A 23219-nucleotide genomic window follows, 5' to 3' on the forward strand; every position below is an offset into this window, starting at 1 on the left:
GTCCACAATGATGAATGTGGTGGCCTCAGCAGACTTTTAAAGGTAAGGTTTGCGTCTCTTGAACTTTCCCCACTAGAGTTATTAAAAAAAAAAAAAAATTCAGGAACAGGCAATAGAGCAGTAAAAGTGTTTGGATATTCACTGAAATATATATATTTTTAACCCACCTATGAGCAGCAAATGATGCAAATTAAAAAGTACACTTGAGTAGAATGAAAATGATTTCCATGTTTATGTTTGTCGGCAACATATTTACAAATAACCCATATGAAAATGTAAAAAAGCATATTACATCTTCACATGCCATCTGTATTAACTGAATAAAGCTAGTGACATTATTTTCAAATCTGTAGTTAATTGTACATAGACATCTTGTGCATTAAAAAAGAAATGTACATAATTTAAAATAAATTACATTACACAATTTACAAAGTAATATTAACAAAAACTTCTTAGACAGCTGCCTCCTTATTTAAACAAAATAAATATTCAGGTAATTAAATTAACAAAAAACATTTAGGGGATTATAATTTATATAAAGACATTGCAAATTTAATAAAGTTATATTTTACAATGACAGATACTGATCTCTTCAAATCTCTGTGCTACAAATAGGCAGGAAAAAGTACCAGAGAGGGGATCTTAATGTTTACTTTTTAAAAACAAACACACATAGATTGCTGAAAAATAGTTGTGAAAATTTCATTGAAGTTTCAAAGTAGATGCTCTAGAAACTATTGCTTTTAAGAAAAAAAAAGTCTACGAAACACAGGACTGACAGTTTTACATTCTAAATAGACTAGAGATTTTGATTGCTGAAAACATGACTGCCACAAACTAAAAGTTTTTGTATACTGCTCGTTTTCAGATCTGGCTGGGTAGAAGCATGAAAACATAAAACTACAACGTTAACGCTATCCACTTAGCATGTTTTACTCAATAAAGTAGACATAACCATTTTCGGTGTCCCTGCTAGACAGAGAATTACCATATTCACACTGCAAAACATCCTTTTTATGAAGAGTCATGCTTGCTAGGCCCACAGTCCAGTTTAAGATGCCGAAATCCTCTTCTGTAGTCACGGCTACCTGAAGATGGGACCAGGTGGGACAGGCAGATGTTTTACTCTCACATGTAAACTAGACCTAAGAAAGCTCACTTGCTGGCAAGATTCTTCACAATTTCTTTCCTGTATGGCTCTCCCTTTCAACACCTTCGGACTTGGTGGGAAATGGAACAAGAAACACGTTTGAATTTGGCAATACTTTTACACATACATCGCAGATGATTTTGGAAGTATGATTCTTACCAATCTATTCAAACTCCCACTAAGCCCAAGAATGGGCTCTCCATTCTGTAAGGTACAGGCCTGCCTTCCTCTCTTAACAGGGTGGGACATGAGCACAGAGGTGAGGAGGAGGAAGAGATAACTGGGTCATACTTAATAGAGGATAGAAATTGACATTTTTACAGAAAGTCTTTTTTTTGGGGGGGGTATGTCTTCTATATCTTACATTTTGTTTAAATCAAGATGTTCACACTCTAAGTGACACTTGGACTGTAATAGGTAAGAAATAGCTTCACCTTTCCCCCCCTTACTTAACACTTTGAGCTTGTATTGGTAGATGGCGGTTCTGAGAAAAGTAGACAACATTGTTGTTAAGAGAGCAGAGAGACACCAGAGAAAATGATCATAAAGGAGCAATGGGTACAGAGATTTAGAGGAGGTTACTGAGAGATGTTACTTCCTGTAAGAAGTTCTGCATATGTGGCTTTATCTTGGAATGTCCAGGAACTTAACAGTGTTCTGATTAAGCCACAATGAGCATTGCCACCTACCTGAGGGCAAAGGAGGGTTACAGCAAAAGCCTAACAGCATGGCCTGAGACATGGACATTACACAAGGTAAAAATCTCGCACTAGAAACAAATCGAGTAAAGGGTGATTTAAGTAACTTCTTCACTCATTAAACATAATTCCTTTTTTTGAATGTCTTTGATACAAAAGTCATGACTAATTGTTTTACAGTGTCTAGCAGAGTATCTTACATGTGATAATTCAAGAAGTATTTGTTTTGTCATAAGTAATTTGTGCTTTGTTATAATTAAGAACATGCTTTTATGCACTCCTTTCTAAATTAGCTTGAAGCTACACTATAGTGTCTTCAAAAAGGCTTTCAAATAAGAATTCTGGTCCATATCCTAGATTAGATAGTGATAAAGAAGCAAATCACCCTCTAAAGAGAGATCAGTTGTGCCAATTTTGTGTGGTTTCTATTGAAACAATCCAACAAAATAGTACAATACTGTGTCATTCTTTTTTTCTTTTTTTTTTAAACCAAACAGACCTTCATGTTTATAGAGCAGTAGTTCTAAATCTTTTGTGGGCTCACAGGTCATTTTGGTAAGGCAAAAGTGTCAACGGACCAGTTACTAGTATATCCCCCTCCTGAACTGCTAGAATTGAACAGGAGGAATAAAATATTTATGACATTCCAGTAACGTACTTCACTCATTATTGCCTCATGCCAGGAACAAAACTAAGGCTATTTTCATGTTGTAAACATGAATCTAGTAACCTTCATTTGTCCAAAATAGCCAGCTGGCTACATGTCCTGCCTTCCATCTTTGTAACAAGAGGCCACCCAGTATTTATCCTAACAGTGAACTTCTAATACGTTCCCTAGTGTTAGGTCACATTGAACCCAGTCTCCTTCATATATATAGTGTTGTAAAATGTAACTAATTTATGAATAAAATAATGTATTTTCATAAAATTAATTTTGATCAGTTCATTAATTCTTAATATATGGGTTACACGATACTGATCTGCCTTCTGAATTAGTCACCTTTTACAGTATCAGAAGTATAGCTTTTGTGCAATGCTATTTTATTCTATTCAGTAACTTCGAAGTTAGTAGGTGCTGCACGCGTTTTATAAGGCTGTTAGCTAAATTCTTCAAGTAACTGCAGATTATTTCTCAACCATTTTGTACAAATGGAGCTCATTTTATTCAAAGAGATCAACTTGAGGATTATCTGGAAGACCCCTGAGTGCATACACTGACGATCACAGTTTTAGAACAATCATATGATTTTTATTCCTTCTCTTCAATAAGACAGATGCAATGGAATTTGTTTTTATGAGTTTTTTTTTTTTGTTTAAATCTTTGATTTAAAGTAAAATTCTCATCTTTGTGACCACCTATTTGCTTTTAAATGATTTGCTTTGCCTAATACAGTGAATGTTTAATAAGGAATTAGTGCTTTCTACATTTAATTCTTAGTGAAGTAGGTAGAAATTTGTTAATTTTTGAGGCAACATCTGATAATCTGATGTTTTTTGTAATCTTTGCAAATAATCCAATGAACAGCAGGGGGAGCTCAAACTCTACTATGAATGTAAAACACCTAGTCTAAACCACTTTTATAGCAACACAGCTATGTTGAAGATAAAATAGCTTATTATACTATTTTTAAAAGACCTGAAAACCTAATGTCCTCCCCTCTACCAAATGTTGTTGCAGTAAATGTTGCCTGAAAAATGGAATTGCTTTTTAATGGCACCTTTTGAATTTTCTTTTCACACACAAGAAGTCTACCAAATCAGATAGATAGTACTTCACTGTGCCTTTCCCAGGGCTACATCTGTGAAAAATACAACTACTTCCAAAACAGTGAAAAAGTTGAATGACTCCTTTTCACTTTTCAAATTAAACAGTTCTCATATTCTAAGGTGAATGAATGAAAACAAAAGATGACACAATTAAGAGGTAAGCACTGAAAAAACTTCTAGACCAGTGGTCAGCAAACCACAACCTGCAAATGAATGTGACCTGATGACTGTCTTTATAATGGGAGGTTTACTGGGAAACTGCCGTGTTCATTCTTCTATGTACTGTGTATTGTCTACACCTGCATTCTTCTGATGACAGAATTGAGAAGTTGTGACAAAGACCTGGCTGAAAATTTCTACTATCTGGGCCTTGACAGAAAAAGTTTGCGACCCTTGGTCTAGATATTTAACAAAGTCCTGGGCAAAACACTTATTCTCTCTTGAAAATTTTAGCTTTTGAAATCATACAAAGACTCCTTCAAATTTTAGTAGTAAGAAAGACACAACCATGGATACATTAGACATGAAACGAAGAATGTGAATCAGGAAAAAGAAGAGTCAACACACAATTTTGATTCCTTTTAGTTACAAAAATTATCAAGACCTTATTTTCTCCATCTGCTCAAAATTAAAAAGACAACCCGCTCCTTTTTTTCTTTTCTTTTCTTTTTTTAACAAAGATAACAAATATAAAAATCTAGTCATAAACAGCCTTCAAAGTACAATTAAAAACCAACTAGAGAGATCCATCTTTTGAAAGGTTAATGAGTTGGGGATTTGAACATTTAAATCCCTGCCATGTGGTTGATTTCGCAATGGCTGCAGCAATGAGGAAGAGTGTATATAGCAGATGTAATAGCGAATTCCATCCTGTTGCCATCCAAACTGAACTTTGTACTCTTTAGAATACAAGAACTTGCAAATGTCTCCATGACACTCTGAGCACATATGTCTTCATCCCATATGAAAAGAGGCAGTTTCTATGGCAATACTGGTTAAATGCCTATCATGCTGCACTAATATAGTGCAAAAATGTGCCTTCCATATAGCAAAAGAGATGCAGGCAACCAGTTTGAAAATTAGGGGAAGTAGAAATATATTAACACAAGCAAATAAGTTTTCCAGACAATAACCACTATAAAATACTGAACTTGAGGACTTTTTTTTTTTTTTCTCTAAGATCCTAGTACATGTCCAGCATTCGTATTTTGGAGAAAGACACGAACTAATTCTTAGAAGAAAGTCTTTGCCTCTGAAATGCAGGTTAATGAAAGCTATCATCAAACGACCAAGATGCTGAATTTACTCAATGGGTTTTCTGCTCCGCTTAGAGCTTATCTTTTATTCGCTTATCTTTTATTCACCATTAAAATTGCTTATTAACAAGTACATAGTCTGACGTAGTAATGTGTATCATTCAATTGCGTATACATGTTGTTATGCTTCACTATAGTATTGTAGAGATCTTGGTATAAACTCTTCATGCTAAAATGTTGTTACGGGTTAACACTGCCGACAGAGGCTTGGATCAGGCATCCTAACTGAACAATTCCACAACCATATTTTAGAGATGAATGTGAATTGTCAGTTGGTAGATATCAGAAAAGATCACAGAAAACTTAGAATGCAGCATGTATTCAACTAAAACTCCTAGAATTCTCAGGGCTGTTTTGTTTTTTTTTTGTTGTTTTTAGTTTTTTTGTTTTTTGTTTTTTTGTTTTTTTGTAAGTGGTACTGTCTTAATATCTCCAATGGCACTGTGATTTTCACTCCTTTCTTTGATGCTCTTTTAAAAAGTTACATTGCATTTTAATTCACACAGTATGAAGAGCTTTGTGGCTTCTGGATGTCTACTGCAAAGTCAGAAATCTGAAACTGGTTGTTGCCAGGGTAAGTTATATTTTACATGTCTGCGTCTCCATCATAGGCTAAGGTTAAAGGTTTCAGTCGGTTGTTTTGCCTTCTTTGGGGTTTCTTTGGCTTTTTGCTGTAAACAACACAACAACAATAGGAGAAAGAATCATTTGTAAATTCTGTTTTAAATGACAAACTTTGAAATGTATTGATAAAGTTGCTAATTGCCTGTATGACCTAAATTCAATCTTAGAATTGGATACTCTGGTATCTTTGAATTTCTTAGGTATGGTCTGAATAAAATTTAAAAAGAACTCCTCCCATATTTTATTATCTTATAAAAGTGAATTATCAAATGGAATTCCTCTGGTACTAACAATGGAAATACTATAGTATAGTCATTTATATTTGAGCAGAAATCTTTATAAATAATACATAATTCATAATACATGTTTAAAAAGATAGTTGAATCGGATTAGGTATGACCATAATCTCTTCCCCCAGTAGTAACTGAGGATCAGTCTGGAGTTCACCGTAAGCATATGAAGCAGTATTCTCTTGCAGAACCAAGGAGAACACACTTAAGATGACCTGGTGCAGCTCTGGCTCATTTTCAGATTTCAAACGGCTCAGATTTGGTAGGTTTTAGACCAACTATGACAGAAGCCATTTTTATTTAGAATTGCAGACGAACACTCAATGTGGAATACTTATTTGATTTAGTTTGCTGTTCCTGTGTTATGGTCAACCGACAGTATTTTTGCTGAAATAGATTGTTGTGCCCCCTTAGATTGTGAAATAGTTACTCACCAAGCTAGATAAATCATGGAGACCATAAAGATGAGTAACACAAATGCCCCAGCTGCTACACCGTAAACCCAGGTCTTTAGTCTCCCATCTAAGAAGAATGGATATTAGTCATTAATTTACATTAGTTTGGTGTGTGATTATATATATATATATATATATATATATATATATATATATATATATATATATGAGACAGTCTTTAACTATGACCAATGACCAGCCACATATGACCACATTGTTTCAAAACAAAATGAATTACTGCCTAGGCACAGTTAATGATGAATGCAACGCTGCTATTATGAGTTAGATGCTGCTTCATTAAAGGTAAATTACCAATGAGACTTGAAAGGCAAAGAAATAATGTTTTCAATTAAATTTGTGTTCCGATTTCAAGTTTATATGCCTAAATTTTTGCTGCTGCTTAACTAAATTTTAGTTCAAATCAAATATATGTGTAATGTTAAATAAACATTTTGTTCTGATTTTCACTCTAAGAATGGCAATTACAAGAAGAAAAATAATGCAATTTCAAGAAAGTCCAATAGCTTAGGGTTGATGCAGACAGGTATTTGAACATAAATTTTGTCACTTTAGCCTTTTTTTTCCTAGATGAATTGAAAGTGAATCTGTTCAACATTTTTTTAGAATTAATCTTTTATCTAATTTACACTTACACTGTATTTTAAGGTTCATTTGACAACATCATTTGCGAAAATAGCCAAGTTTGATTATAACATATAATTTTTTAACTCTGAATAATTTTTTTCTACCTTTTCTATTATATGGAATTAGGCAAGACAGGAACTTCCCTAATTTGGTTTTCTGGTCTTACTTTCTTTGAACTTCTTAGTTTTGTGTTGAGAATAAACTTCAACTAGAAGATAGTATTAATAACCTTACCTAACTTAATCTGAAACTCACATCAACACATATTTTCTGTTGCATATGTAAAATTAAAGGTGACATTGGTGCAAAAATTATGGATTGGGCAAATGGACTTCACAGACACTCTCGTTTATTTAATGTTTGGAAGGCATCAAAAACAAATGTTTTTTCTGCCTGAAGCTGGATCAACCCAGGGGTCCATTAGTTGGAAACAATCTGTTAATATTCTAAATAGCCTTCTTTTCAATTCTCAAGACTTAAAAAATTAGACACTGGTTTAAAATCTGCCCTGAGAGTTCTTCAACAAATAATCTTTGAGTTCCTCAAAAACCAAGAACAATGCCTAAATGTACTTTTTTAAGAACATAAACCTTTTTAATATACTAAAATACTCACTGTAGGGAAGCTATATATTAAACTTAAAACACTCTTTTTAAAAACCAGTTTTGATTTGAGGAGATCTGCATGGATTCTTATTCAAGGTCACAATTGCTAACAGCCATGTGCTGGTCCACGATCTTGAATACTGAGAGAAGAGTTTCCCGTGTTTGCAAAGACAAGTCAGCTTTGCAAAATAAATTGTATTTCAGCTAAGAACCTTACCAAGGCAGGGATAATGTGGTTAAATCACAGTATTTGAGCTACCTCACTCCAAAACTGAAAATACTTAAAATCCTAATAGTGATTCTCCAGTAAGGGAAAGTGTTTTGACTTAATACATTCCAAAGAGAGAGGTGCTAGCTATGAGGATTCTTTCTTTTCTCATGTTTGTAACAAGTATAAGGTAGACTGCACCTGGCTTTGCCTGGCGATTTCCTTTGGTCACTAACTAGCAATTCCTCTTGGTGTAAGAAACACCATCATGATCTTACCTACCATATAGCCTTCATAGCACAATTTTAAGCACCAGCGTTAGTTCCAGGAATAAGCATATAGTTGATTTCAACTGGGGAGAGAAAGTATGCAGAGTAGGGATAGCATTTTACTAGACCTTCAAGCTTTTGCCTGTATTGGCTTCAAGCCCATTACTAGACACATGAAGAATGTCTGTTTAATATGACAGGGGTCTGGTCAGTCTTCAAATTTAGATCATCCCATCTAGACAGGAAGGCTCCATCCCTGCCCTTCTGTATCTGATGCTAGTACGGGTTCTGATTACTTCAGTTTATCAAACGGAAGAGCTGATAGAAATTGGGCTGGCCACCAAGTGCCCCTTGGCACAGCACTGCATTACTGATGTTCCTATTGTAGGTTCAAATTATTACCCGTCTGTGGTCAAATGAAAAATTCTTGAATGTCTTTACAGTTTTATTTGTTCCAGTTCTGAATGACAATACACTTTTTTCCTCATTAATATTTTCACTGTTAGATTTCTTTATTCAATATGATCATAATTATACTTGTAAATGTAGGTCTGAGATCAAAATAACTAATATCCTAAATTTTTTTTCCATAGAAGAAAGTCATTTCTCTGAACTTTGAGCATGAGTGCTTTTTTTTATAATAGTAAAAACATAATATATGGCAGTATCAGAATAAATGAGTACAGATGAAATAATTAATAGCTCATATGAAAATGCTTGCTCATTCTTTTAATCCTTTGACATGGTTAAATGTATAAGTAAGAGATTCTACATCAACACTGTCTAGTCACTTCACCTGGCCCAAATGGCTGTAGAAACCAGGTCCTTCCCCGTCCTGTTGGGTTATTGGAGGATGGGGTTGGATGTACTGCGCGACTCGTTTTCACATCTCCTCTTTTGTCCTCCACAGTGGGTATCACCACCACGGGGATAAGTGTGCATTGCTCAAGTGTACCATTAGAAGACATGACTTCAGTGTATCCTTCTTCACAACTGCATGTCCTCATCTGCAGGAGAACAAGAGGATTTCTACACATATAAGGTGATCTTTGAAAGCATGACAGATAGGACTTGAAGAGAAGGCTTTCAAGAAGTATTGTTTTGGAAGTTTACCACATGTAGTTTCTGTCTTAACTACATAAAAAAGGACATACATTTTTTACTGTACACAAATTATTCTAACAGAAACAAGTACGTTTAGAATTATTTACATTGATAAACGGAGAGGTCCAGAAATTAAGTTGCAGGCCTCAAGACATGCGTTTTGGGGTAGGGGGAATGGACTGTACAAGAGTCAGTGGGGTGAGAAATAATGAAGCTAGTTTATTTATCCTATTGAATTCACACATACCTCACTACAGTAAGAGTGGGGTTGACTACACGGTGGGTTACAAGACCTGTCAGCATCAGGCTGGCGCACCACCAAGCAGCCCCCTGCAGAACAGAAAATCATACATTGACAAGCAGCATCTCTTGCAATGATAGAAATACACTATTGTATAGACGTGTCTTTGAATCCTGAACCACTTTGGGAATCCATGGATTTTTCTGAGAGCAACTGATTGTGAGATAGTTGGTTAACCTCGACCACTTTATACAGGAACTTGAGGCTCTTCTTTTTTATTTTTCTTAACATTTACTTATTTTTTGAGAGAGACAGAGCGTGAGCAGGGGAAGCACAAAGAGAGAGGGAGTTACAGATTCTGAAGCAGGTTCCAGGCTCTGAGCTGTCAGCACAGAGCCCAACGTGGGGCTCAAATTCAAGAACTGTGAGATCATGACTTGAGCTGAAGTTGGATGCTTAACTGACTGAGCCACCCAGGCGCCCCAGAGACTCTTGTTCTTCTTCAGAGCAGATGGCACAGAGCCTGGAACTCAGCAGGTGCTCAGTAAGCGCTTGTTTTTGTAGTTGCTACTTTGAAAACACTAATTGCACAAGGGCTATTTCTATCCTAGTCCCCCCTGTTGGCCCAGTTCAACATTGCAAAACAGATTTAATTTTCCTTCAGAGTTAACTTTTTTCTTGGCTATTCAAAGAAATAGTTGTCACATTCTTTGAGATGTCTCTTTAATTTACGTGACTACCACATACATGTTCTTCTCTAATAATGCATATTTCTTTGAGAAAATTTCCAATTCCTGCTAATTCAGGAGTTTTGGGGGTAGAGGAAAGAAAACACTTGTAGCTACTAGGAGGTATATTTATGTTATTGTTTAAACTTGACATTGCAGCTCTGTTTTTTCTTCCTTCTCTTTCTTCTTTTCAAGTAGAGTGTGCCTGCGTGAGTTGTTAAAAGTGAGGTTTTAAGATGGGAACAGATGTCCTAGAGAAACCATATTGCTGATATGGAAGGAACTTAGAGTTTCAAACCATACTTGCTCACTTGAACAGAATTTTAGGAAAGCAAAGTTTTTTCCTTTATGGAACTGATCATCCCCTGGGATTTAATCAAAGATAACTATTGTTAATTCTTTGCCTTATCTCTCAATAATATAAATACACTATTCATCAAAAAAAAATTGTGATGGGAAAGCAAATTGCAGTTAAATGTCCATGTTGAAGTTATTATCATTAAACACATGAAGAAAAAGGAAAATAACATCTTGATTTCTAATAAGGACAACATCATAAAACAGAAGCAGGTGGTCAAGGTAGGTAATATACTTCACATGCTTGTCTATATCTCATAAAGAGTCTTACCACTCCTAAAAGATGGAAGAAGAATGCATATAGAGTTTATCACAAATCATTTACATGTTGGCTTTTTGGTATCAAAGAGTATTAGAAAGAAATACATGGGATGCTTTAATGAATTAAAAAGAAGGTGAACATATGATTTCTACAGGAAGTCTTTTAAAATTTGACTTACCTTGGCATTGGGGACTATCCCCAATTTTAGTGAGAAAAGAGCTTTTAATATGTAGAAGAAAAGGCAAACAAATATTATTTGCATCCATATTTGGAAAAAAGCTCTGGAAGTAATAGGACCCTCTGGGGAAGCTGCAACATCCCCTCTGAATAGTTTAAAGAATGCAGACCTTCATTTTCAACACTTGAGTCGAATGTACCACCTCTATAAATGCCTTCAAATTTAGAAAATCTATGCTTCCCTTCCCAGGACTCTTTCTCCCCATATGCCTCTTAACAGTGGTGTGGTTGGAACATTTTCTGCCTAATACTGAGAGAGAGCAAAGAGTTTCCTGGCAGGGGTCTCTTCTTTGTTATATATGTGTCCGCTGGGAGTTGCTATTATCAATGGTTTCTTGATACAGATTTGTCATGTATAAAATCTTACCTTCACAAAAACATAATTTGATATCCTGTTCCAGCTTTCATAGGGAGGAAATAAGTAATTACGTTTAAATAAATGCAGGTAATTTAAAATTTAATATAAAAATTGATGCTTTCCAAAAAGCATATTGATTCCTGTTCCTGTTATCTTGATGTATATATTACAGCTAAATTTATAAATGGACATTACTCACAGACATCCAAATGCACATTACTTTCTCTCCCTGCCAGAGGGTCAAAACGATGGCAGTAAGTCAGCAGGTTCCCCTAAGCAGTTAACTGTCAAAACTCATGCTACTGCTGCACTATGAAGATTTCTATAGATTAGACTTACACAAATAAATTGTTGAAGGAGAGATCTTAGATCTTTGGGTCATATGTTTAAGGTTGAGGTTCTGGCTCCAACCTTGTTTTTTTTTTCTTAGGAAATTTGCAAGGTGGTTCAGTACATACCTGGAGCCAAGTTTCTTGCCATTTCATAGGGACATTAAGATCCCTTGCATTTACTGAGTTTAGATAAAGAGACTTGAAGTAATTGCAGATTAGAGAAGCTCTTTGGGGGTGTATTTGGGTCAAGGGACATTTCAGAAATATTTTTCATTTGGATTTCTTCTTTGAGTATATAATTTTTGAGTGGAGACAGAGTGGGTTAGCTGCCCAGATAGTCTGGGCTTGAGATTTGCCAACAGATTTTACCTATTAATGAATAGAAAACTAAAACATAGATTTCTGAATTATCTAAGTATCAAGATACTTAGATTGGTAAATTCATACTCCCTTTGTAATACTTTTGGTCTGCATGTATATGGTCTCTAAGATCCAGAAACAAAATATATATCTATATATTTAGCATGTGGTAAGTTATTCACATATAAAAATTGTTAGGAAAGATAATCTGAGAATTATGATAATTTATTGGAATTAGACTTTTTAAAAAAATTTTTTGAACGTTTTATTTATGCATGAACGGGGGAGGGGCAGAGAGAGAGGGAGACACAGAATCGGAAGCAGGCTCCAGGCTCTGAGCCATCAGCCCAGAGCCCGACGCGGGGCTCGAACTCACGGACCTCGAGATCGTGACCTGAGCTGAAGTCGGACGCTTAACCGACTGAGCCACCCAGGCACCCCGGAATTAGACTATTTTAACCAAACTCGTGCAGCAATGTCTAAAATGGCTAGATGAGGGAGAATTTAATTGAAACATTAAAAAATAAAAGTCATTGGTCGCCAGTTATATATAGCCTAGGTACTGAATTCGCAACATGTTTTGGATACCTTGAGTATCTTTGTTTCCTTAATTGTTTAACCAACTGCATGTGTGTTACAGGAAGACTTTCAAAAACCAAAGAAATTTGGAGGTTTACCTGTTACGTTTATACCATCTGACCTTTGACACCAGACTGTTCGGGAAGAACCTTTCCAAGCACTGGCCATCCATTTGTATTCATAACACTGTCCATCTGCAGGGACACAATAAACATGAACAGAAGCATTCTGCTGTCTAGAAGGACAATCATGGGGAAAGTATATTAGGAAAATATTTATAAACAACTGAAAAGTGGTGAATCCATCTCAAAAATGATTCGAATGTTACTGTCCTAAAATTACCATGGAAATGTTATAAAATTCCCGATACATTCCTAAATCCCAACTAATGTTTTATGTCCACTGTCCTATCTGATGTGAACTTGGATTTTTAATATAATTTAACGTTCAAAGTATTATAAAATATCAAATTTACATACGGGGCAAATAATAACAAAAAATGTTCAATTATGCAGTTTTAACAAATACTGCCATTTAGACATGTTTGCTTTAGTTTTCTTTTGTCTGTTGGGGAGTGAAAAATAAGATGAATGTGATATCCTATTATTAGGTCCTCTTCCTGATGTGATGTTCCTCCATATCTATCCAGCAAAAGCCACGATTTTAAAGTAGATACATGCATTCCTTTGCCATGGTTTTTATTCTTTTAATATAATACATTATATGAGGTATGTATATATCCATAAAATACAGCACATCTGGTCCTCAAACAACATGGAGGTTAGGGGCATGTACCCCTATGCAGTCTAAAGTCTGTGTAGAACTTTGACTCCCCCAACATTTAACTATAAACAGCCTACTGCTGACCGGAAGCCTTACTGATAGACAGTTAACACATACTTTGTATTATATGTGTTATGTACTATGTGCTTAAAATAAAACCATAAGGAAGAGAAAGTATAGTTACTGTGTTTATATTAAAAAAATCTACATGTAAGTAGACCTGCAGGATTGAAACCATGTTGTTCAAAGGTCAACTGGATTAAGAATTCTAAAAGTATACTGTATGTATCAATCTGAAACATTCAGTATTGTAGAAGAAATATTTCTATGTGATTTTTTTTTTTATAATGCAGCTCTGGTCTTAACTGCTATATAAAATTCCACTGTACTAAATGCCACAGTTTTTTGTTTGTTTGTTTGTTTTTAGCTATTTCTTCTCTGGTGGCCTTTTAGGTTGTTTTCAATTTTTGCTATTAGTACAATGCCTCAGTGGTCCACCTTCTGCAAGTCTCCTTGTGCTTCTTTAAAGTAAATATCAAGAAGAGAAACTGCTGTGTATCACCATAGGGATGGCTGCAACCTTCCTAAATATAACTTTTATTCCCTCCCCAAAACAATAATCCACACACCCACCAGCAGTGAATAAGGGTTATCATTGCTTAAGCCTTTAATAACATTGACAATTGCCAGATTTAAAACTTCTGGTTTGTCTGGTGGGTGTGGAAGCTGCATTGTCATTCACAAATTTTTAATGTTTACTTACTTTTGTGTGTGTGTGAGAGACAGAGTGTGAGCAGGGGAGGGCAGAGAGAGAGGAAGACACAGAATCTGAAGCAGGGTCCAGGCTATGAGCTGTCAACACAGAGCCAGACAGGAGGCTCAAACTAGTGAACTGCGAGATCATCACCTGAGCTAAAGTCAGATGCTCAACTGACTGAGCCAGCCAGGTGCCCCTATATTGTCATTTTAAATTGTAGTTCTGTAATTACTAAAGCTATTAAAGAGTAACAAATGTTTTGGGGGCATTTAGACTTCCTTTTATGAGAATTGCTTCTTTATATCTTGTGGCCATTTTTTTTTATCCTACTGAAATCTGTGCCTTTTCTTATTGAATTGTGGAAATATTTATTCTAGGATAGCAGTTCTCAAAGTATCCTGTAGAGAACCTGGGAGACTTTGACATTCTCCCAGGTGCGTGTGTGTGTGTGTGTGTGTACTTTTTCAAGTACACATTCATGTGAGTAGAGCTGGGTTTTCTTCATATACATAAACCAAAATAAGACTGCAACAGATTGAATGCAGAAGTAGAGAATCCACCTGTCTTCCTTTAAGCCAGATATTAGAGATTTGCAAAAATGTAAAACAAGACCATACTTGTCAAAGTTACTGTTTTTGGTTTGCAAAATAATTATTTTTCAGCAAGTATGTTATTTACGGTTACACAAAATTGGTTTATGATTATTTTAAATCTTTTCATTTTTAATACAAACTTTTATGTATCTAAAATTCACAAAAGAAAATTTGGATCAGTCATTGTAGATACTCATCCTTGGAAATTAATTGCCTCACAAATATATTTTCTAAGTCTGTAGTTTCTTTCTTAGCCTTGTTTATGATCATTTATTATGTAGAAGATTGAAATTTTAATTTAAAATAATTTTTCTTCCTTCCCATTTTTGTGCTTTTTGCATCCTAAGTAGGAAATTATTCCCTACCTTGAGTTTATAATGATATTCTCCTATATTTTCTTTTAAATGTTGTATAGTTCTATTTCACTTTCAGGTCTATAATTTAAAACACAATTTTATGTATGGTGTGAGCTAAAGATAATTTTAAAAACATTACATGGGTAACAAGTTATTGCAACATTATTTACCCACCTACTACCCTACTGACTTTCATTTCTGTCATGTATCCATATATGACAATTTGTTCCTGAGATTCTTTCATTAGTTTAATTGCTTTATTGTTGACTTGTCACTCTTTTTAAATTACTAATGCTGTAGAATAAATTTTGAAAAAAGCCATGTAAGTCCCCTAATCTCTCCCACTTTTTCCTTCTTGAAATTCTGGGATCTTATTGGTCTTCGACCTCTTTGTATTAATTTTTGGGTCAATATCTCATAACACATTAAAAACCTGTTCAAATTGCCAGGGTGCTTGGGTGGCTCAGCCAGTTAAGCCTCCCCACTTTGGTTCAAAAATGATACCATCGTTCATGAATTCAAGCCCTGGGTGGGGCTGTGCTGACAGCTCAGAGCCTGGAGCCTGCTCTGGATTCTTTGTTTCCCCTCCCTCTCTCTCTCTTTGCCCTTCCCTCACTGTGCCTTGTCACTCAAAAATAAATACTAAAAACAAAAATCTGTTCACGTTAGGAAATGCTCAGCACGGTGAGTGTAGTTATCATCTGTCACAATACAAAGTTATTAAAATCTTACTATATTCCCTCTGATGTACTTTTTATCCCTCTGACTTATTTACATTGTAACTGGAAATTTGTACCTCTTAATCTCCTTCACCTATCACTTACTCTGGCAACCACTAGTTTGCTCCCTGTATTTATGAATCTGTATCTGTTTTCTTGTTTTGTTCATTCGTTTTGTTTTCATATGTTCCACATATGAGAGTAATCATATGGTATTTATCTTTGTCTGACTTTAATTATACTCTCTAGGTTCACCCACATTGTCTCAAAAGGCAAGATCACATTCTTTTGTATGGCTGAGTAATGGAATATTGCACACACACACGTGTGTGTGTGTGTGTGTGTGTGTGTGTATTATACCATATATTTATCCATTCATTTATTGATGGACATTTAGCTTGTTTTGCTCTTGTAAATAATGCTACAATAAACATGGGGTGCATAGGTCTTTTTGAGTTAGTGTTTTTCTTTTATTTGGGTAAATACTCAGAAGTGGAATTACTGGGTTATGGTAATTTTAATTTTTTGAGTAACCAACATACTGTTGACCACACTAACTGTACCAATTTACATTCCCATCAAGGATGCATGAGAGTTCCTATTCTCCACATCTTTGCCAACATTTATCTCTTAGCCATTCTGACTGGTGTGAGGAGATACCTCATTGTGGTTTTGGTTTACATTTCCCTGATGATTAGTTGAGTATCTTTTCATGTTGGCTATCTATCTGTGTCTCTTCCTTGGGGGGAAAAATGTCTATTCAGGTCCTTGCACATTTTTTAGATTTTTTTTTGTGTTTTGTATAACTTCTTTATATATTCTGGATATTAACCCCTTTTTGGATTTATGATTTGCAAATATCTTCTCCCATTCAATAGGTTGCTTTGTTGTTTTGTTGACAGCTTCTTTCTTTGTGCAAAAGCTTTTCATTTTAGTGTAGTCCCAATAGTTTATTTTTGCTTTTGTTTCTCTTTCTGGACAACTATCTAGAAAAATGTTGCTAAGGCCAATGTCAAATTACTGCCTAGTTTTCTTCTAGGAGTTTTATGGTTTTATGTATTCTACTTATGTCTTTAACCCCTTTGAGTTTATTTTTGTATGTGGTATAAGAAAGTGGTCCAGTTTTATTCTTTTGTATGTAGCTGTGCAGTTTTACCAGTACCATTTATTGAAGAAACTGTCTTTTCTCTATTGTATCTTCTTGCCTCTTGTGTACCAGATTAATTGATCATGTGAGTATGGGCTCTCTATTCAGTTCCATTGATATAGGTGTCTATTTTTGTGCCAGTTCCACATGTTTTTGATTACTATAGCTTTGTAGTATAGTTTGAAATCTGAGATTGTGCTGCTTCCAGCTTTATTGCTCTTTCTCAGGATTGCTTTGGCTATTCAGGGCCTTTGTGATTCCATATAAATCTTAGGAGTATTTGTTTTAGTTCAGTGTAAAATACCATCGGTACTTTGATAGGCATTATATTTACCCAGTAGATTGCTTTGGGTAGTATGAACATTTTAACAATACTTTCCTAATCCATGAGCATGATAGATCTTTCTATTTATTTGTGTAGTCTTCAATGTCTCATCAATGCCTTATTGTTTTTAGTGTACAGGTTTTCACTTCCTTGGTTAAGTTTATTCCTAGGTATTTTGTTCTTTTTGGTGCAATTATAAGTGGAGTTTTTTTTTTTCCTTTCTGCTACTTTGTAATTAGTGTATAGAAATGCAACAGGTGTCTACATATCGATTTTGTATCCTGCAACTTAACTGAATTCATTTATTGTAATAAATAAATTAATTATTTATTTATTTTCTATGTATAATACCACATCATCTGCAAACAGTGACAATTTTATTTCTTCCTTACCAACTTGCATGCTTTTCTTTTTATTGTATGAGTGCAGCATCTAGGATTTTGAGTACTACATTGACTAAAAGTGGTAAGAATGGATAACATCCTTGTTGTCCTTCTGTTCTTGATGGTGAACAACTAAGAGCTTGTCTGAGTTTGATGTTAGCTGTGGGTTTGTCATCAATGGCCTTTGTTGAGACTCACTTTGTTGAGTTTTCATCATGAATGGGTGTTGTATTTTGTCAAATTCCTTTTCTGTATCTATTGAGATGATCATGGATTTTTTTCTATTTTGTTTGTTAAAATTTTTAATGTGAAAATCATAGTAATGTGCACGATTATTTCTTTGCTTTCAACTATTAAGCTTCGGTTTACACTTGGGCTGGAACCTTCTTTACCAGGTTGGCAATAGTGAGCATCCTTGCTTTGTTAGCAATTGCAAGGGAATGTCTCTAATGTTTTCCCTGATATTATCATGTATGCTGTTAGTTTTTGTAGATATCATTTATTAGGTGATTTCCTTCTAGTTCAAGTTAAATTGGAAGTTTTCATTGTGAATTAAGGTTGCATTCTACAAACATTGTTTCAACACATTTAAAAATCCTATGACTTTTTTTTCTGTTGGTATGATGACTTACATCATGATTAATTATGGTATTAAGGATTTGGTTAGATAGTAATCTTTTATGATTTTGACATCTATTTTCATTGGTGACATTATTGACTAATTTTACTGCTACACTCTCATGGAGCAGGGAGGATTTTCCTTATCTTTTTTTCCCCACACAATTTTTTTTAAGATTTCACGTAAAATGGAGTTGTTTATTCATTTAAATTTTGGTAAAACTCCATATAAAGTGCCAAAACTGAAACAGGAATAGACAATTTGAACAGAGCCATACCCAGTAAAGAAATCAAATTAGTAATCAAAAATCACCCAAATAACAAGAGTCCAGGGCCAGATGGCTTTCCAGGGGAATTCTACCAAACATTTAAGGAAGAGTTAATACCTATTCTCTTGAAGCTGTTCCAAAAAATAGAAATGGAAGGAAAACTTCCAAACTCTTTCTATGAGGCCAGCATTACCTTGATTCCAAAACCAGACAGAGACCCCACTAAAAAGAACTATAGACCAATTTCCCTGATGAACATGGATGCAAAAATCCCCAATAAGATATTAGCCAACCGGATCCAACAATACATTAGAACAATTATTCACCATGACCAAGTGGGATTTACCTGGGATGCAGGACTGGTTCAGCATCTGCAAACCATCAGTGTGATTCTTCACATCAATAAAAGAAAGGACAAGAACACATGATCCTCTCAATAGATGCAGAGAAAGCATTTGACGAAATACAGCATCCTTTCTTGATAAAAACCCTCAAGAAAGTAGGGATAGAAGGATCATACCTCAAGATCATAAAAGCCATACATGAAAGACCCAATGCTAATATCACCCTCAATGGGGAAAAACTGAGAGCTTTTACCCTAAGGTCAGGAACAAGACCTGATATGTCCCCTCTCACCACTGTTATTCAACATAGTATTGGAAGGCTTAGCCTCAGCAATCAGACAACAAAACCAAAGGCATCTAAATTGGCCAGGTCAAACTTTAACTCTTTGCAGATGACATGATATTCTATATGGAAAACCCAAAAGATTCCAGCAAAAAACTGTTAGAACTGATCCATGAGTTCAGCAAAGTTGCAGGGTATAAAATCAATGCACAGAAATTGGTTGCATTCCTATACACTGATAATGAAGCAACAGAGGAGAAATCAAGGATCAATCCCATTTATAATTGTACCAAAACCCATAAAATACCTAGGAATAAATCTAACCAAAGAGGTAAAAAATCCATACACTGAAAATTACAGAAAGCTTATGAAAGAAATTGAAGAAGACACATGAAAAAATGGAAAAAGATTCCATGATCCTGGATAGGAAGAACAAATATTGTTAAAATGTTGATACTACCCAAAGCAATCTACATATTCAATGCAATCCCTATCACAATAACATCAGCATTCTTCACAGAGCCATAACAAACAATCCTAAAATGTGTATGGAACCAGAAATGACCCCAAGTAGCCAAAGCAATCTTGAAAAAGAAAACCAAAGCAGGAGGCATCACAATCCCACATGTCAAACTGTATTACAAAGCTGTAATCATCAAGACAGTATGGTACTGGCACAAGAGCAGACACTCAGATCAATGGAACAGGATAGAAAACCCAGAAATGGACACACAGTGTATGGCCAACTAATCTTTGACAAAGCAGGAAAGAATATCCAATGGAATAAAGACAGTCTCTTCAGCAAGTGGTGCTGGGAAAACTGAACAGCGACATGCAGAAGAATAAACCTGGACCACTTTCTTACACCATACACACAAAAAAACTCAAAATGGGTGAAAGACCTAAATGTAAGACAGGAAGCCATCAAAATCCTCATCAAGAAAGCAGCCAAAAACCTCTTTGACCTTGACCTCAGCAACTTCTTACTCAACACATCTCCAGAGGCAAGAGAAACAAAAGCAAAAATCAACTATTGGGACCTCATCAAAATTAAAAGCTTCTGCACAGCAAAGGAAACAATCAGCAAAACTAAAAGGCAACTGACAGAATAGGAGAAGATATTTGCAAACAACATATCAGATAAAGGGTTGGTATCCAAAATCTATAAAGAACTTCTCAAACTCCACACCCAAAAAAACAATAATCCAGTGAAGAAATGGGCAAAAGACATGAATAGACATTTCTCCAAAGAGGACATCCAGATGGCCAACCGACACATGAAAAAATGCTCAACATCACTCATCATCAGGGAGATACAAATTAAAACCACAAAGAGATACCACCTCAGGCTAGTCAGAATAGCTATAATGGCTAAAATAAACAACTCAGGCAACAAGAGATGTCAGCAAGGATGCGGAGAAAAGGGATCTCTTTTGCACTGCTGGTGGGAATGCACTCTGGAAAGCAGTATGGAGATTCCTCAAAAAATTAAAATGGAACTATCCTATGAACCAGCAATTGCCCTACTAGGTATTTATCCGAAGGATACAGGTATGCTGTTTCAAAGAGGCACATGCACCCCAATGTTTATAGCATCACTATCAACACTAGCCAAAGTATGGAAAGAGCCAAAATGTCCATTGATGGATGAATGGATAAAGAAGATGTGTTACACACAAACACACACACACACACACACACACACACACACACACACACTGGAGTATTACTCGGCAATCAAAAAGAATGAAATCTTGCCATTTGCAACTACGTGGATGGAACTAGAGGGTACTACGCTAAGTGAAATTAGAGAAAGACAAATATCATATGACTTCACTCATGAGGACTGTAAGATACAAAACAGATGAACATAAGGGAAGGGAAGCAACAATAATATAAAAACAGGGTGGGGGACAAAACATAAGAGACTCTTAAATATGGAGAACAAACACAGGGCTACTAGAGGGGTTGTGGGAGGGGGAATTGGCTAAAAGGGTAAGGGGCATTAAGAATCTACTCCTGAAATCATTGTTGCATGATATGCTAACTTGGATGTAAATTTTAAAAATTTAATTAAATAAAAATACAAAAAAAAAATGTTTGGTAAAACTCAAAGCCATTTATGTTTTAGTTTGTTTCATGTATAAGTAAATATTTGATACACTTGAGTTTTTAATAGTTACATAATCCATAGTTTAGATTCTGTATCATTCTTGATAAATTATAAAATTTAGATTACCTTGAAGTTTCTATATTTATTAGGAAAATTTATTGATAATTTTTATTTTTTTTTAAGTTTATCCATTTTGGGGGGGGGCAGAGAGAAGGAGAGACAGAATCCCAAGTAGGCTCTACACCATCAGTGCACAGCCCTACGTAGGGCTTGAATTCACGAGCCCCTGAGATCATGACCTGAGCCAAGATCAAGAGTCAGACGTTTAACTGACTGAGCCAGCGAGGCACCTCTAGTCATAATTTTTAAAACTCTACTCTATAGGATGTAGTAGTTATTTTGCTCTTTTTTCCTGATTTTTTCCATGAGGTGGTCTATTTAGTTAGTTTGGTCAACTATTGGTTGTTGATTATTTTGTTTGTTTTCTATCTCACTAAATTTATATTTATCTGTATTAGTTACATTCTACTTGAGTTTAATGCTTAGCTCATTTTAATCTTTTCTACTCCCCTATTTAGGCATTTCAGGCTTTAAGTTTTCTTGTAAGTACTTTTGTGCTAAATCCCACATACCATTTGAAGTGTAATGCTCTAGAAGTGTCGTTTCCAGTTTTTACTGCTGTGTGCATGGTGACATTTCTTTCACAATTGCTGTGTTACTGATTTCTAATTTTATTTCGTTGTCATTTGGGGGTGAACAAATTTTTCCTTGGGTCTGTTTCATTTATTGTAACCTCTGACTTTTCTCTACTTCATTACCTACACCCAGGACGTAGGGAATGGTTCATCTGTTTGGTAAATTAGGAAAGATTCAACTGACAAGGTGCATAATTATACCTAATTCTTGGGTTAAGTCATCTAGCCCATTTGGCTTTTATTCTAAGCCTTCTTCACTAACATTCCAAGCTTTTGTCTCCAACTTTTCAGTAAAAAAAGTAGTATTTTGGCTCCTATTTGCTATTAATTGTCATACTCTTTAATTGTTTCCAAAGACAAGCAGGAAGGAGAGGACCTATGTTCTACACTAGATATAAAGTCTTTTGTTTTCATTTAGACTGCCTCTGTGTTCCCAAAGTATGACATTTTAATGCTCTGTTGTTTTTGAAAATGTCATGTACTGCTTATATTGGGTGCATGGCTCTATATGTGTGTATACATTCGCACATAGACACATAAACATGTACGTTCATGTGTTATGTCATATTAGTTCTTACCAATACTTTGATTTATCAATTTATAAGAATATAGTAAAAATCTCTCATTTTGATGTGGATTTGTAGTTTTTCTTTGTTTCCTTTAACTTAAATAAAGGATATTGTTAGAGTCATACATGATCAGGATTGTCCTGAGTGTCCAAATAATGTGCTCTTAATTATCTGGGCCTTCTGTAGCTAATAAAACTGTGAACCATTTTTTACATTTCTTATCTAATTTTTGAAGGGTGAGAGATTTTTCTTCCTGTAAATTTTTAGAATTCAGAATCCTACTCTTAATTCTCAGTCTTAAGAGATCTTAGCAAATTTACTTATTGAGCAGAAAATTCTATATCTTATGCTTTTGTCTCTTAAAACTAAACTGAAAAGATTTCATGAATTGCAGCACTCACCATCACATGATTTTGTTTCTAACATTTGTTCTGGGCATAGATGTTGATTTTCCAGTTCTTGTATGATCACCGCTCTGGAACGGACCTGTATTCCACCAAAGCCTAGGTCCTCACCATTCACACAGGTTATCTGACACAGGCTCCACGAAGACCAGTCCTTCAGATAACAGTCACCTGCAAAACACCAGTTGGTAGTTCATACACATACCCATAAACAGCAGCCGTCCAGCTAGTAATTATGTTTCTTCACCTCACCGGGAAATGTTTCTTGGTATGCTA

The 23219-nt window shown here is 35.2% G+C and overlaps 1 protein-coding gene across 2 annotated transcripts in view; it reads right to left on the reverse strand.

Annotated features, from left to right (window-relative positions):
* Nucleotides 1-244: 244 nt before the first annotated feature.
* The window catches only part of THSD7A (thrombospondin type 1 domain containing 7A), a 437882-nt gene continuing 414907 nt past the window's right edge, over nt 245-23219 (reverse strand). For both annotated transcript variants that reach the window (XM_042967298.1, XM_042967289.1), the window contains 6 exons: nt 22941-23114; nt 12684-12779; nt 9379-9461; nt 8824-9034; nt 6280-6367; nt 245-5602 (listed from right to left, as the gene is read on the reverse strand). In XM_042967298.1, coding sequence (XP_042823232.1) covers nt 5518-5602; nt 6280-6367; nt 8824-9034; nt 9379-9461; nt 12684-12779; nt 22941-23114 — 737 coding nt within the window. In that variant the 3' untranslated portion in view covers nt 245-5517. The remainder of the gene's footprint in view (nt 5603-6279; nt 6368-8823; nt 9035-9378; nt 9462-12683; nt 12780-22940; nt 23115-23219) is intronic.

Source organism: Panthera tigris, chromosome A2 (assembly GCF_018350195.1).
Source record: "Panthera tigris isolate Pti1 chromosome A2, P.tigris_Pti1_mat1.1, whole genome shotgun sequence".
Lineage (NCBI taxonomy): Eukaryota > Metazoa > Chordata > Mammalia > Carnivora > Felidae > Panthera > Panthera tigris.